The following is a 17,656-nucleotide window of genomic DNA, read 5'->3' as shown; positions in this document are numbered from 1 at the left end:
AAGTTAATGAGTTTAAATGTGCATAATAAAACACATACACTATTAAGTTGCATGGACTCCCTGTTTATTTTTGAATGACTACCTCATCTCTGTACCCCACACATTCAATTATCTGTAAGGTCCCTCAGTGGAGCAGTGCATTTCAAACACAGATTCAACCACAAAGACCAGGGAGGTTTTCCAATGCCTGCAAGGAAATAACAAAAGCATACATTGAATATGTAATTACACTTTGGATGGTGTATCAATACACCCAGTCACCGTGAAGATACAGGCGACCTTCCTAACTCAGTTGCCGGAGAGGAAGGAAACCACTGAGGGATTTAACCAGGATGCCAATGGTGACTTTAAAACAGTTAGAGTTTAATGGCTGTGATAGGAAAACACCAAGTGTTTACTAACCTAAATGACAGAGAGAAAATAAGTAAGCCTGTACTGAATAAAAATATTCCAAAACATGCATCCTCTTTGCAATAAGGCACTAAATCAAAACTGCAAAAAATGTGGCAAACAAATTAACTTAATGTCCTGAATACAAAGCATTATGTTTGGGGCAAATCCAACACAACACATCACTAAGTACCACTCTTCATATTTTTAAGCATGGTGGTGGCTGCATCATGTTATTGGTATGCTTGTCATCAGCAAGGATTAGGGAGTTTTTTAGGATATGTTAGCAGTTGAAGTCCAAAGCAAATCAGGGAGAGAAAAATAGATTTATCTGAGAAGGACAAATCATAGCTGTTATGCTGGGAGGTAGATGTTCAGCCTCCCCTGTCCTCAGCTTTTCTCCACAGAACAAAGGAACAGGATGCCATTTATAACCCCCCACCCTAGCCTTGGGTTGACCAATCAGAAGTCCTTGCAGTGCACCTTGGCCAATGGCCAAATAACAATAATAAGTATCCTGCTCCAGACTCAATGTACAGAACAATGAACACGTGGCACATGTAGTTCTGAGTCCAGGACTGACATTCCACAGATTCTAAACAGGTGTTAAACTGAAGACCAAGTGAACATGTGTTCACTTTGTGATTATGGGGTATTCTGTGTAGATTGGTGAGAAAAAAAATATACTTAATCCATTCTGAATTCAGTCTGTAACACAACAAAATGTGGAACAAGTCAAGGGGTATGAATACTTTCTGAAGGCTCAATGACATCATCCTACTGTATAGTTATGTATTGGCATTTACCACATCTGGCCAAATGTCCATAGTCTACAATGTCTTGAGATGTTTTAACACTTGTACAGTTTAGTGGTCAATATATTTCAGCGGACCCTTTGGTTGCCCTCTGCAGTGGGAACGTGATTGTATGACATTCATGTAAATTTACCCAATGGGAAAAGTCAGTTAACATAGTGCTAGGTCATACATCATTAAACCTCACTCTGGTTTTACTGCCACCTGCATAGTCCATTAAAGAAGCAGAGCCTCTTCGTTGATTTCATTAAATGGTCAATCTAATGTGCATAGCCAGTCAACTTCATGTGTTCGCGGCATGGAGAGACCATAAAATCACACATTACTTTGTACATCAAATGGACAGTAATCGGTAACAACATTTAATATGGGATCAATATCACGTCAAATGAATTCGCAAATGTAAATCACCAATCCACAAATATAAATCACTATCCACAAATGCAATTCACTATTAACAAACAAACACCATTTGATTTGTATATGTAAATCGAGGGCCTTAAGTAAAATGACTGGCATAAAGATTTGCACATAGGAGAGATATGCACAAACATGACAGATATGGCAAACCTCCAACTCCATATTTGGAAGCGCTTAGGTCACCTGACTTTTGGCTGGGATTTTACGACTACAAATCGCTTTCTATCGTAATAACTTTTTTTCTTTGTGGGTAAACTTCTTGTCGTCAAATCCCTGCCAAAAGTCAGGTGTAATGAGTTGCAGGTTTGCCATATCTGTCATGTTTGTGCATATCTCTCCTATTGTGCAAATCTTTATGGAATTAATTTTTCTTAAGGCCCTCGGTTTTTCTTATTTTTTAAAATATTTTCTACACTGTAGAAAAATAATGAAAACATCAAAACTATGAAATAACACATATGGAATCATGTAGTAACCATAAAAGTGTTAATCAAAACAAAATATTATTCAAAGTAGCCACCCTTTGCCTTGATGTCAGTTTTGGCACACTCTTGGCATTCTATCAACCAGCTTCATGAGGTGAGAATGAATTTCAATTAACAGGTGTGCCTTGTTCAAAGTTAATTTGTGGAATTTCTTTCTTTCTTAATGCGTTTGAGCCAATTAGTTGTGTTGTGACATCTCAACATCAACTGTTCATAGGAAACCACGTGAATCAGGCCTTCATGGTCGAATTGCTGCAAAGAAACCACCAGTAAAGGACACCAAAAATAAGAAGAGACTTGCTTGGGCCAAGAAACACAACAATGGGCATTAGACCGGTGGAAATCTGTCCTTTGGTCTGATGAGTCCAAATTTGAGATTTTTGGTTCCAACCGCCGTGTCTTTGTGAGGCGCAGAGTAGGTGAACAGATGATCTCTGTATGTGTGGTTCCCACCGTGAAACACGGAGATGGTGTGGGGTTGCTTTGCTGTGGACACTGTCAGTGATTTATTTAGAATTCAAGGCACCCTTAACAGCATGGCTACCACAGCATTCTGCCGCAATACACCATCCCATCTGGTTTGCGCTTAGTGGGACTATCATTTATTTTTCAACAGGACAATGACCCAAAACACACCCAAGCTGTGTAAGGGCTATTTAACCAAGAAGGAGAGTGATGTAGTGCTGTATCAGATGATCTGGCATCCACAATCACCCGATCTCAACCCAATTGAGATGGTTTGGGATGAGTTGGACCAAAGAGTGAAGGAAAAGCAGCCAACAAGTGCTCAGCATATGTGGGAACTTCTTCAAGACTGTTGGAAAAGCATTCCTCATGAAGCTGGTTGAGAGAATGATAAGAGTGTGTAAAGCTGTCATCAAGGCAAAAAGTGGCTACTTTGAAGAATATAAAATATATTTTCATTTGTTTAACACTTACTACATGATTCCATATGTCTTATATCATAGTTTGATGTCTTCCCTATTATTCTACAACATAGAAAATAGTAAAAGTAAAGAAAAACCCTTGACTGGTACTGTATATTTAGTTATACCATGGTACCACAAGCATGTGGTAAGAACAATTTAACAATGCTCTATCTGCAAATCACAATATATTTAACACTTTCAAAACAGTAATACAATGCCCGTATAAACGAATAGACCTATAGTGCCTATCATAAGAAATCACCCCCCTTGGATTTCTTTCACATTATGTTGCGTTACAAAGTGGGATTGAAATGGATTTAATTGTGATTAATTGTCACTGATCTACACAAAATACTCCATAATGTCAAAGTGAAATGGACATTCTATGAAAATACAAAATTAACAATAAATAAATAAATATAATGTATTGGTTTTTCTGTATCAGTATTCACCCCCATTGTTATGGCAAGGCTAGATAAGTTCGGGAGTAGAAATTTGCTTAACAAATCACATAATAAGTTGCATGGACTAATATAATATGAGTTACCCTTTTTGGGATAGGGGGCAGCATTTCACTTTTGGATGAATAGCGTGCCCAGAGTGAACTGCCTCCTACTCTGTCCCAGATGCTAATATATGCATAGTATTATTAGTATTAGATATAAAACACTCTGAAGTTTCTAAAACTGTTTGAATGATGTCTGTGAGTATAACAGAACTCATATGGCAGGCAAAAACCTGAGAAGAAATCCAAACAGGAAGTGAGAAATCTGAGGTTGGTTGATTTTCAACCTAGGCCCTATTGAATTCACAGTGAGATATGGATGAAGTTGCACTTCCTAGGGCTTCCACTAGATGTCAACCGTCTTTAGAAAATGGTTTGAGGATTCTACTATAAAGGAGGGGCTCATGAGAGCTCTTTGAGTCAGTGGTCTGGCAGGGTGTCTCAGGCTTGTGACGCGCGCCCCCGACAGAGTTTGCTCTCGTTCTAGTGCTTTTCTTCAGACAATGAAATTCTCCGGTTGGAACCTTATTGATGATTTATGTTAAAAACATCCTAAAGATTGATTCCATACATCGTTTGGCTTGTACTGGGCTGAACATGCTAACAACAAGCGGCTAAATGATGGACTTTATGGAACAAATCAGTCATTTATTGTCGAACTGGGATTCCTGGGTGTGCCTTCTGATGAAGATCAAAGGTAAGTGAATATTTATAGTGTTTTTTCTGTTGACTCCAAAATGGTGGCTATTTCTTTGGCTGGATTGGGCTCTGAGCACTGTTCTCAGATTATGCTTTTTCCGTAAAGTTTTTTTAAAATCTGACACAGCGGTTGCATTAAGGAGAAGTCTGTCTTTAATTGTGTGAATAACAGTTGAATCTTTTATCAATGTTTATTCTGAGTATTTCTGCAAAATCACCGGATATTTTGGAATCAAAACATTACTGCACATTTATTGTGTAACCTGATGTCCTATGAGTGTCATCTGATGAAGATCATCAAAGGTTAGTGATTAATTGTATCTATATTTCTGCTTTTTGTGACTCCTATCTTTGGCTGGAAAAATGGCTGTGATTTTTTGACTTGGCTATGACCTAACATAATCAAATGTTGTGCTTTCGCTGTAAAGCATTTTTGAAATCAGACACGATGGGTAGATTAACAAGATGTTTATCTTTCATTTGCTGTATTGGACTTGTTAATGTGTGAAAGTTACATAATTACATTTTTTTTAAATGAATTTTGCGCGCTGCCTTTTCACCGGAATGTTGTTGAGGGGTTGAACACCTGCCCTAGTAAGGTTTACATGATTTTTAATGTCCATCTCTGTACCCCACACATACACATACTGTAATTGTAAAGTCCCTCAGTCAAGTAGTGGATTGGATTTCAGGCACAGATTCAACCACAAAGACCAGGGAGGTTTTCCAGTGCCTCAAAAAGAAGGGCACCAATTGGTAGATTGGTAAAAAAAAAGAAAAAGCTGAATATCCCTTTGTGCATGGTGAAGTTATTAATTTGGCTTTGGGGGGTGTATCAATACACCCAGTCACTACAAAGATACTGGCATCCTTCCAAACTGAGTTGCATGAGGCCAATGGTGATTTAAAAAAAGTATGAGTTTAATGACTGTGATAGGATCAACAATATTGTAGTTACTCTACAATACTAATCTAATCCTGCACAGAATAAAAGTAGTTCTTAACATGCATCCTGTTTGCAACAAGACACTTAAGTTATACTGCCTAACCTTTTGTCCTGAATACAAATTGTTATGTTTGGGGCAAATCCAACACCACATCACTCAGTACAATTCTCCATATTTTCAAGCATGGAGGTGGCTGCATCCTGTTATGGGTATGCTTGTCGTCATCAAGGACTGAGGAGTTTTCCAGGCAAAACTGTAAAGGAAATCCTGGTTCAGTCTGCTTTCCACCAGAGACTGGGAGATGATCTTATGACAAGACTTGAAAATGGCTGTCTACCAACCATCAACAACCAAGTTGACAAAGCTTGAAGAATTAAAAAAATAATAACGTGAAAATATTGCACAATCCAGGTGTGCAAATCTCAGAGACTTACCCAAATAGACTCACAGCTGTAATCGCTGCCAAAGTGTTTCTAGCATGTGTTGACTAATGGGTGTGAATACTCAAGATATATTTGTTTTTTATTTTTCATTTATTTTTTTTCCATTTAGAATTGTTCTAGCACTTTGACATTAAAGTATTTTGTGTAGATCGTTGACAAGAAAAGACAATTAAATCCATTTTAATCCCACAATAAAATGTTAAGAAATCTAAGGGGGTGAATACTTACGATAGGCAATGTAACTACAGAGGTATAAACATGGCATATGCCTATTCTGAAAACAAAAACTGCTGAATAAAACAAAACAGTTTGCTCTGAGTCACAGCTCCTTTAAATTCTGGGGAAAGATTAAGTGTCCTAAAATATTAATTGGCCGATGGTTAGGGAAGATGTGCTTTGAATAGTTGAACAATTTTGAGGGGTCCATTACTCTCAATACCCTAGATATGTCAAAATAAGAACACTTACATCACTGAATGATATTTCACTTATTTTACACAAATATTCAACACATTCTTTACTTATCTGTCCCAGACAACTGCAATTTGTGCCAAAATCTTGCTTCAAACAGTTAGCAATGGGTGTATAATAACTTGATGCACTCCTGCTGTCTTCCTGACTAGCCTTGACATGCCGAATCCAGCTGCACTTAAAACAGGATAGAAATACAGATGACTTTCGAAATTGCATGATAGAAAACATAGGAAAGAAGTTTTACCTGGTGTGTCTCCATATGGCTTTGGTGGTTTGACAGTCTCCCCTAAACTGACGCTGGCCTTGGTGGTGCTCAGCATCCTAGGGTGTGGTGTGGTCACCACCGCGAACGTCCTCTGTGGGCTCTTGGTGGTGGTAGTGGTGGTGGTGGCCACAGTAGTGGTCAAGGCCTTGGTGGACAGCGTGGAGTTGGCTGCCGTTTTCCCCTCACCATCGTCAAAGTTGTCCTCCGTCCCTGTGGGTCCCCAGTCGATATATCCGGCCACAGTCGTGGTCCTGCCATCTTGAGATTTGTCGTCGGCGTCCCATTTCAGCTGTCTCCGAGCCCTCCGTAACAACCTCACCACGTCTGTTTTGCTCCCCCTGGGAAGACCTACCGCTGCTGCCGAATCCCCCGCCTCGGTGGATGTGTATTTCAACCGGCACTCCTTACATGGCTGTCCTTTGTGTGCCAGTCTCCTGTACTTTTGACCCCTGACCTTTGGCACTGACCCTCCCCTGCTGTCTGGCAGTGGAACGGGGTTGAGGAGCCGGTGAGCCAGAGTGCTCACAGTCCTCCAATGGAGAATGTTGGGAGTTTCCCAGAGGGGCGCCGAGTGGGGCCGGGAGCGAGGCACAGGTTTGGGGATGAGCTTGATCCCCAGGCCCTGACTGAGGGGGCTACACAGGGAGAAATCCAGGGTGAGGTGGGTCATGGCCAGGAGGATCCACACCTGACGCCCTAGACAGCTCCCCGGCCGTAGAGCAGACATCGGACTGGGGAGAGAAGGAGAGGCCATTTTAGATATGGCGTCGGTGCACATTTTAAACCAAAAGGGATAGTAGTAGCTTTGTAGATGAAGGGTTGGTTTCCCAGACATGCAATAAGCATAATCCTAGACTAAAAAGCACTTTAGGCCTAATCTAGGACTAAAATCCAGACAGACCTGAATTTTCCTCTCAGGCAAAATGCTGCTCTCTGACTAACTAAACTCTGGCAAATTGAGCACCTGAAATGGCAAAGGTCCGACACAAAAAAAATAGTGTAATACATTTTCAAAGATTAAGGCTTTAAAATAATGCTCTGTGCTGTCAAATGCAGCAAGGATTTATCCTTGATTTTACAGGTTTAGTTCTTCAATCCAGTCATGATTAACTGTAAAAAAAAAGAAAAAAAGTCAGGCCTAGTTTAGCTGATCATAATATTCAGCATAGAATGTCATCTTGATTCCCGAGGGGCAATTTGATTATGCTGCGAAATAGCACTGAAGGGTGTCATATAATACAAACTCAGAATTAGACATGGCTTGATGTGAGTATGATTTTGAATATGAAAACTTAAAGGTAGACTCAGAGACACGACATCAGCATGCACAGCGGGGCCACTTCCTGTTTATAAAATATCAACAACAACAGACTTCAAATCTGTCAAACCTGCCACCATTGGCATGTCTCAAAAGAGGGCTCAGTGTAGTATTGGCAGATTAAATGTTTTTGCTGTTATTGATATCTATAAACAGGACATCGCCCCAATACTACATTTAACATTGGAAGGAATACATTCTTTATCACTTTAGTCATCATTAACATCACCATTAAAACTCTCAAACAAACATTTAAACACCTGTTAAATGTTACCCTGTTTCCAAATTCTCCACTGATTGATATCTATAAACAGGACCCTGTCCCATAAGCACTAACATGTGAAGTTCATAAGAGCACATCAAATTTGGTGTCAAATGAAAGCTAAGAATCTATACTTATAAGAAAAGGCATATATACATTGTTCAACCATTTTCCATCCTAAACAATTTAATAATTTATTTCTGATCAAACAGATGGAAAAGGGGTCTTAAAGTTTTAAAAGGTATTACAAATACATCAAAACACAATCATGTTGAAGTAAAGACCCCTGCCAACTAATATCAAGACTTATATTTCGTTTGGCAGTTATTATTCGATTTTGATTTGATTTATTAGGATCAAATCAAATTTCATTGGTCACATACACTTGCTTAGCAGATGGTATTGTGGGTGTAGCGAAATGCTTGTAAATCCCCATTAGCCCACGCCAATGGCAACAGCTATTCTTACCGGGGTCTGACACATAACGAAAAAGACATTACAGACAAAATAGTTTATAATTTACATATATTTAACAACATTAACATGTATTTAATGTGTGTGTGCATCTATCAGTTACACATACATGTCAGTACATACAACAAGTAGGTCACATGGGGGAGAGGCGTTGTGCCGTGAGGTGTTGCTTTATTTGTTTTTTTAAACCAGATTTGCTGTTCACTTGCGCTTTATAAGATGGAAGGGATTCATGCACTTGTGGCTCTGTATAATACTGTAGGTTTCCTTGAATTGGTTCTGGACCTGGGGACTGTGAAAAGACCCTTGGTGGCATGTCTGATGGTGCTATGTGTAAATTGACTATGCAAACAATTTGGAATTTCTAACACATTCATGTATCTTATAAAAACAAGGAGTGGCACAGTCAGTCTTTCCTCAACTAAACCAAAAGAGAGACTGGCATGCATATTATTAATATTAGCCCACTGATTACAATGAAGAGCAAGACGTGTCACTCTGTTCTGGGCCAGCAGCAGCTTTCTTTGCAGCACTTGACCATATGACTGTACAATATATCAGATAAGATAAAACTAGAGCCTTCAGGACTTGCTTTGTGGAGTGTGCTGTCAAAAAAGCAGAGCATCTATTATTACGGACAGACCTTTCCCCATCTTTACAACCATTGAATCCATATGTTTTTACCATGACAATTTACAAACTAAGGTAACACCAAGTAATTTAGTCTCCTCAATATGTTCAACAGCCACACCAATCATGACCAGATTCAGGTCTAGAACATAGGGAATAATGTGTACCTAATACAATGCTCTTAGTTTTAGAGATGTTCAGGACCAGTGTATTACTGGCCACCCAATCTAAAACAGACTGCAACTTTTTGTTAAGGGTTTCAGTGACTTCATTAGCTGTGGTTGCTGATGTGTATATGGTTGAATCATCAGCATACATGGACACACATGCTTGGTTAATGCCAGTGGTAGGACATTGGTAAACATAGAAAAGAGTAGCGGACCTAGAGATCTGTCGTGCGGTACACCACACTTTACAAGCCTTCTGTAAGTTTAGGAAATATGTGACTCATTTCAGGAAACTAGGCGTATGTCGCACGTCACTACTTCACAGGAGCAGCATTTGAACGTATACATTTTTTTTTGAAGAAAATTGTTTTGGTCAGAAATGCCTTCTGGAACATGTGAATTTTCATGTGCTTTAATAACAAACTTGTATTCCATAAATACAATTGTTAAATTATGAGCCTAGTTGGTTTAGCCATGGAAAAAGCCAGCAACCTTCCCACTAGCCATGATTGGCTGAACTAATGTATGAGCTGGACATGCCAGGAGATGAGTTTGGATTGGTCTGCCATGTAGCACGCTTCTGTCTTTAACGTGAGCTGTTCAGTATGTGTTGACAGTCCTGTCTACTGTGCGGTTTTTGAAAATATATAACGATAGCCATCAAGAACTACAAAAGTTTTGCTACTTTTCTCAACAACATTAATACCCTGAATTTAGTGGCCGCTATTGTCAGATCAGTAGGAAAAAGTGATGGGCTACTTTCTGCACACACCACGGTCAGTGTGAACCGAAGTGACTTGACACAAAGCTGGCCAAACAAGATGTAGCTACAAACAAAATGGAGTTCAATGTTTCCAGTCTGCCATGAAGCGTTCATCCATGTAAAAGTCTAGCTAAATTTTCCAGATACGTTTTTAATTTTGTCAGAAAGCTGTTAGTTAGCTACTGTTAGTTAGCTAGCAAACTTTAGCTTTCTGGCTTGCTAGCTAAGGTTACATATATGATCGGTGTAGTAATATTATTCGAATCAGAAATCCATTTGGACTCGTAACCGAAAGGTTGCAAGTTCGAATCCCCGAGCTGACAAGGTACAAATCTGTCATTCTGCCCCTGAACAGGCAGTTAACCCACTGTTCCTAGGCCGTCATTGAAAATAAGAATTTGTTCTTAACTGACTTGCCTAGTAAAATAAAGGTAAAATAAAAAATAAAAAAATAAAAAAAAATGTGCATTGCTAGTTATAGCCTAATGTTAGCTAGTTAACATTGAACCAAGTTTCTTAGATTTAGCTACCTGCAGATTCATACTACAGCTATGACAATGTTTGTATTTGTAGTAGTATGAGTTGGGGTTATGCCAGTTCATTGTTTAGCTAGCTAGCTACCTAGCTATTTATGTGTCTAAACAAAAGACTCCACTTCGGCCGTAATATTACATGACCCATCAAATGAACAGGTGTATCTGGGGGTGGTTACGGCCATTGATTGTATTTCATGAGCATGTGTACATGTCTAGACAATAGTGACCCATCCACTTAGCTAGATGTGGGTGAGGGGTGGTTATAGCATTTCCTTCACATGACCCATCAATTTAGACAAGTGTGTCGGGTAAGCGTCATCTAATAACGATAAAATAATTATAAAATATTTTTATCTGGACACTTTCTATTTTTAATATTGCTACTATGCAAGTACTATCACTGTACCGTTTATGCCTTCTGTATCCTGTGCATGTGACAAATAAACTTAGACTTGTTTTACTATAGCGTGTGTTTGCCACATGGCCTCATATGTGAATTCTTAAAGAGATGGGTGGGACTAAGGCTTAAGTGGGTGTGAACAGTGCTGAATGGATGTAACAAAGAAGATCTCTCCAGTACAGTGGCTTGCGAAAGTATTCACACCCCAGTGGCATTTTTCCTATTTTGTTGCCTTACAACCTGGAATTAAAGTATATTTTTGGGTGGGGGTTTGTATAATTTGATTTACACAACATGCCTACTACTTTGAAGATGCAAAATATTTTACATTGTGAAAAACAAGAAATAAGACAAAAACAGAAAACTTGAGAGTGCATAACTATTCACCCCCCAAAGTCAATACTTTGTAAAGCCACATTTTGCAGCAATTACAGCTGCAAGTATATTGGGGTATGTCTCTATAAGCTTGGCTCATCTAGCCACTGGGGTTTTTGCCCATTCTTCAAGGCAAAACTGCTCCAGCTCCTTCAAGTTGGATGGGTTCTGCTGGTGTACAGCAATCTTTAAGTCATACCACAGATTCTCAATTGGATTGAGGTTAGGCCATTCCAAGACATTTAAATGTTTCCCCTTAAACCACTCAAGTGTTGCTTTAGCAGTATGCTTAGGGTCATTGTCTTGTTAGAAGGTGAACCTCCATCCCAGTCTCAAATCTCTGGAAGACTGAAACAGGTTTCCCTCAAGAATTTCCCTGTATTTAGCGCCATCCATCATTCCTTCAGTTCTGACCAGTTTCCCAGTCCCTGCCGATGAAAAACAGCATGATGCTGCCACCACCATTCTTCACTGTGGGGATGGTGTCCTCGGGGTGATGAGAGGTGTTGGGTTTGCGCCAGACATTTTCCTTGATGGCCAAAAAGCTCAATTTTAGTCTCATCTGACAAGAGTACCTTCTTCAAAATGTTTGGGGAGTCTGCCACATGCCTTTTGGCGAACACCAAACATGTTTACTTATTTTTTCCTGGACACTCTTCTGTAAAGCCCAGCTCTGTGGAGTGTACAGCTTAAAGTGGTCCTATGGACAGATACTCCAATCTCCGCTGTGGAGCTTTGCAGCTCCTTCAGGGTTATCTTTGGTCTCTTTGTTGCTTCTCTGATTAATTCCCTCCTTGTCTGGTCCGTGAGTTTTGGTGGGTGGCCCTCTCTTGGCAGGTTTGTTGTGGTGCCATATTCTTTAAATTTTTTAATAATGATTTAATAATGATTTAATGGTGCTCCGTGGGATGTTCAATGTTTCAGATATTTTTTTATAACCCAACCCTGATCTGTACTTCTCCACAACTTTGTCCCTGACCTGTTTGGATAGCTCCTTGGTCTTCATAGTGCCGCTTGCTTGGTGGTGCCCCTTGCTTAGTGGTGTTGCAGTCTGGGGCCTTTCAGAACAGGTATATATACTGAGATCATGTGACATATTATGTGACACTTAGATTGCACACAGGTGGACTATTTAACAAATGATTTCACTTCTGAAGGTAATTGGTTGCACCAGATCTTATTTAGGGGCTTCATAGCAAAGGGGGTGAATACATATGCAAGCACCACTTTTCCGGGTTTTATTTTTTATAATTATTTTAAACATGTTATTCATTTCACTTCACCAATTTGGACTGTTTTGTGTATGTCCATTACATAAAATCCATTTAAATTACAGGTTGTAATGCAACAAAATAGGAAAAACGCCAAGGGGGATGAATACTTTTGCAAGGCACTGTAGGAGTATCAAAACATTCAAGTGCCATTTTCTCAAAAGTGGATTTACTTTCAAAGCAGAATTACTTTCCCAATGTTCCTCAACTGCAGTGTATGATATACCATTTTCTAGGTCTGAGTCTCTACTTTTATCCAATGTAAAAAACACAATTTCAAATTTTGCTACATAAGACAAATGAGGCAGTCAGTCACATAGTTTTATATTTAACTTGGCAAGTCAGATAAGAACCATTACTTATTTACAATAACGGCCTAGGAACAGTGTGTTAACTGCCTTGTTCAAGGGCAGAACGACGGATTTTTACCTTGTCAGCTTGGGGATGCGATCTAGCAACATTTCGGTTACTGGCCCAACAATCTAAACACTAGGCTACCTGCCACCCCATACTACCTAGTTGTTATTACCAAAAACTCATATCTTTAATTAAGACACTTTATATTTTATAATACATGAGGGAGAATGATGATTGTTCAAATCAAAATCAAAGTTTATTGGTTGCGTACACAGTTTAAGGAGATGTTATAGCGGGTTAAGCGAAATGTTTATATTACTAGGGCCTAAGTGCAGTAAAATATCAAGTACACAATAATCAAAAACGAATAAAAAATGAAATAAATAAATGTCAGAACTAATCCAATTAACAAACCAAATAAGACTGTATCAGTAATCCAAATGCAATCTATGCATATAAACACTGAAAATATATACAAAAAATGATAGGTATGTTCAGCAGTAGGCATATTTTCTATGACAAGCATCCAGTATATAAATATGCAGTGTGTATAAACAGCGTCTTAAAATGTGATGTACAGTAGTAGATATATTAGAATGAGCTATGTCGAGAATACAGTATATAAATCAAGTGTGAATAACAGTATAAAAGAAACAGGAAGTGTTCAGTGTTTCATGTCTCTATATACTGTACATGGGACATCAGCATTGGCTGTGTGTGTGTATGTTTGTGTGTGTTTGTGAGTATGGGTGTATGCACGTGTGTGAGTGTATACGTGAGTGCAAGAGTCTGCGTGTGTATGTTTTGTGTGAGTGTGTGGGAGTATGTGTGCACAAAAGTCTCTAAGCTGCAGGACTGAGTACCGGGCAGGAAGATGGCTAGTGATAGCTGTTCAATGGTCTGATGGCCTAGTGATGAAAGCTGTTTCCAAGCCTCTTGGTCAATGCTCCGTTGAACCTGTACCATCTGCCAGACGGTAGCAGAGTGAACAGTCTGTGGCCCGGGTGGCTTAGGTTCTTAATGATCTTCTTCTTAGCCTTCCTTCGACACCAAATGCTGTAAATGACCTGGATGGCAGGCAGCGTGCCACTGATGGTGTGTTGGGCAGACCACACCACCCTCTGAAAAGCCATGCGGTTGAGGACGGTGTAGTTGCCGTGATGCAGCCCGACAGAATGCGCTCAATGGTGTAGCTGTAGAAGTTCATGAGGTTCTTAGGGGCCATGCCAAATTTCTTCAGCCGACTGATGTTAAAGAGGCGCTGTAGTGCCTTCTTCACCGCATTTTCGATGTGATGGGACCATTTCAGGTCCTCAGTGATTGGACACCGAGGGACTTGAAGCTTTTGACCGTCCAGACTATGGCCCAGTCGATGTGGATGGGAGCTTGCACTATGATCAGTCTCTTGTAGTCCACGATCAGCTCTTTGGTTTTGTTGACGTTGAGGGAGAGGTTATTGTCCTGACACCACTCCACCAGGGCTCTAACCTCCTCCATTTAGGCTGTCTCATCATTGTTGCTGATCAGGCCTACCACTGTTGTGTCGTCAGCAAACTTGATGATTGAGTGGGAGTCGTGCGTGGCCGTGCAGTCATGGGTGAATAGGGAGTACTGGAGGGGCTAAGCACACGTCCCTTGGGGGCCCCGGTGTTGACGGTCAGCATGGCAGAGGTGTTGTTACCAACCCTCACCATCTGGGGTCGGCCTGTCAGGAAGTCCAGGACCCAGTTGCACAGGGAGGAGTTCAGCAAGTTCATAGAGGTAGACCTACCAATTAGTTATAGGGTTTTTACTCTACTGATAACAGTTTGGTTTAAACATTTAAACTGGTAACAGAATGACCAAATTGGTAACAGAATGACCAAAAAATCTGTATCAGAATGACTGCAACTGAATTGGTTAATATTTACAATGGGAGTTCATAGTAGTCACAAACCACAGTTGGCTCAATGTTTTCTCTGTCTTTCTGTCGCATGGTGGTCAAAGCAAGAATGTTAAAACAATATGGACAACCTCTCTCTCTAATGTAATCTCTCCCGGCTCTTACGGACACCTACCCATGAGCCCCCTCTCTTTATATTTACTGTAACCAGCCCTCTCACGCACTGAGCACACACCAAAACCAGACGTCCATGGATGTTGAAAAGTACTTCAAATTTGGTCATTACAAATCTGAACCCATCTGTTTCACAAGTTTGGACAGCACAGTACAGTACAGTAGAACACAGTACAGTGCAGTAAAGAAAAATAGAGTATAGTAGAGAAAATGTCAGTACAATACAGTACACTAGAGTAGAGTACACTAGAGTAGAGTATAATTGACTGTACTGTAAGATACTGTAACGTACTGTGCTGTGCTGTACTCTACTCTACTGAGCTCTATTGTGCTCTACTGTGATGTCCAAACTTGCATAAACTATGATTGGTAAAGATTTGGTCCTCATTAGAATAATAGCCAGTGTGTAGAATAATACCCAAACATGCAAACAAGGATATAACATTTTTCTCCATTTGTGTACCTATTCAGGATACATCACCATAATGAGAATGCCATTCATAATTACGCATTTCTGTATAGTACAGATCTGGGACCGATGATGTCGTTCTATTACCATCATTCTGTTCCCGGGTGTTTAATCCACTTCACTTTCAAACTCAAGGTGTCATATCATAGAGTTTTTGGAAAAAATGGTAACATAAAAAACTGAGGGAGATTATACTGTCATTCTGTTACCCAACTTTACATCTGCAATGTTCTTCGAGTAAATGTGTTTTTGTCAAACAAAATCTGTGGAAATTATTAAAAGTAGTCCTTGTGCATAGAGTCGTATGGTTTGTTTAACTTTGCGATCAAATGGTTTTTGCTTTGTCATACTTTTAAAGTGAACAATCGGAGTCTCAGCGTCATTTTGTTACCGTGGAATTGACCTTTCACGATCCTGACTAGAATATAGAGAAGAATTGATCTGCCGAGTGCAACCTTCTATTGCAACTATGTGACAAAGCAAAACGATTGATTTCAGAGGGAACAACCTCATCATGGGGTGTCACGCCTTGATCTGTTTCACCTGTTCCTGTGATTGTCTCCACCCCCTCCAGGTGTCACTTATTTTCCCCAGTGTATTTATCCCTGTGTTTCCGGTCTCTCTGTGCCCGTTTGTCTTGTATGTTAGTCAAGTGAACCAGCGTGTTTTTCCTGTACTCCTTTTGTTATTCTCTTTTTGATAGTCTTCCTGGTTTTGACCCCTGCCTGACTGGACTACTTTCCGCCTGCCTGATCATCCTGTCTGCCCTGACCTTGATTCTGCCTGCCCTTCAGTATCTTTTGGACTCTGAACTGGTTTTGACCTTTTTGCCTGTCCACGACCATTCTCTTGCCTTACCCTATTGGATTAATAAATATTGTAAGACTCCAACCATCTGCCTCCTGTGTCTGCATCTGGGTCTCACCTTGTGTCATGAAATGGGGTGTCTCTAATCTTTATTGTCCTTGGTCAATTTAAGCCAGCAAGTCATCTGGAGGCGTTGCTGAAAAAAAAGGAGCTATTGGAGTGAACAGTTATGCTGTCGTAAGAGGACATTACATATTAAATCAAATCAAGGTTTTTTTAAACAGCACACTTCAGACATGGAATGCAACACAATGTGCTTTACAGGGGGAAAAATGAAATATTTTCTACACAACAAACATAAGAGGATAAACTAAAGAATAACAACTGAATGACTAAAAAGCACCCTAAGAAAAAGCAAAGCTAAAAAGGTATTTTAAGATTGTCAACAGTTTTGCCCACATTCAGGTTATATGGCAGGCTATTCGAGAGGCTGGGGACAATAACTAAAGCAGGGTTCCCCAACTGGCGGCCCGCAGGTGGTTTTATTCCCCCCCTCAAAGTTTTCTGAGCAAAAAAAACATTTTGTTTATGTGGAATTTTCATTGTTAAACATAAGACTGTAAAAACACCACAATCAGCTCCAAGTGATTTTAATTTAAGAAATCTGTTCCCAAGTATTCCCACACACAATAGAGAGACAAATTGTACACAAATCTAAGCAAGGTTCGAAATGATTGTTTTAGTCAAAAATATCTGTTTCGCTTCTTGCGGTCAAGTTGCAGTTGACAAATTATTTGTATTTGTGTTCCGGCCCCCCGACCATCGGCTCCAGAAAAAAATCGGCCAACGCCTGAATCTAGTTGATGATCCCTGAACTAAAGGCTGTCTCTCCATTCCTCTTGGTCCTAGGCTTTGGGATAGTTAAAAGGCCTGTGCCAGAGGACCTGAGGGACCTACTGGGTACATAACTTAAAACCTCTACAGGATCGGGGAGTCCCCCTCGGGACGGTTGAGCTAACATAGGCTAATGTGATTAGCATGAGGTTGTAAGTAACAAGACAATTTCCCAGGACATAGATGTATCTGATATTGGCAGAAAGCTTAAATTCTTGTTAATCTAACTGCACTGTCCAATTTACAGTAGCTAAGTAATATCATGGTATTACAGTGAAGTAATACCATGATATTGTTTGAGGAGAGTGCACAATTATGAACTTCAAAATGTATTAATAAACATTTGGGACATTTGGGCAGTCTTGATACAAAATTTTGAACCCAAATGCAATGATTCATTGGATCAGTCTAAGACATTTCAAATACACTGCTGTCATCTAGTGGCCAAATTTAAATTGCACCTGGGCTGGAATAATACATGATGGCCTTTCTCTTGCATTTCAAA

General features: G+C 39.9%; 1 protein-coding gene across 1 annotated transcript in view; it reads right to left on the bottom strand.

The window, feature by feature from the left end:
- The window catches only part of LOC139416593 (adherens junction-associated protein 1-like), a 73,791-nt gene that overhangs the window by 17,165 nt on the left and 38,970 nt on the right, over positions 1–17,656 (bottom strand). The window contains exon 2 of the mRNA XM_071165442.1: positions 6,352–7,103. Coding sequence (XP_071021543.1) covers positions 6,352–7,099 — 748 coding nt within the window. The 5' untranslated portion in view covers positions 7,100–7,103. The remainder of the gene's footprint in view (positions 1–6,351; positions 7,104–17,656) is intronic.

Source organism: Oncorhynchus clarkii, chromosome 9 (assembly GCF_045791955.1).
Source record: "Oncorhynchus clarkii lewisi isolate Uvic-CL-2024 chromosome 9, UVic_Ocla_1.0, whole genome shotgun sequence".
Lineage (NCBI taxonomy): Eukaryota > Metazoa > Chordata > Actinopteri > Salmoniformes > Salmonidae > Oncorhynchus > Oncorhynchus clarkii.
The sequence above is the reverse complement of the archived record's forward strand: the minus strand, read 5'-3'. Positions and strand labels throughout refer to the sequence as shown.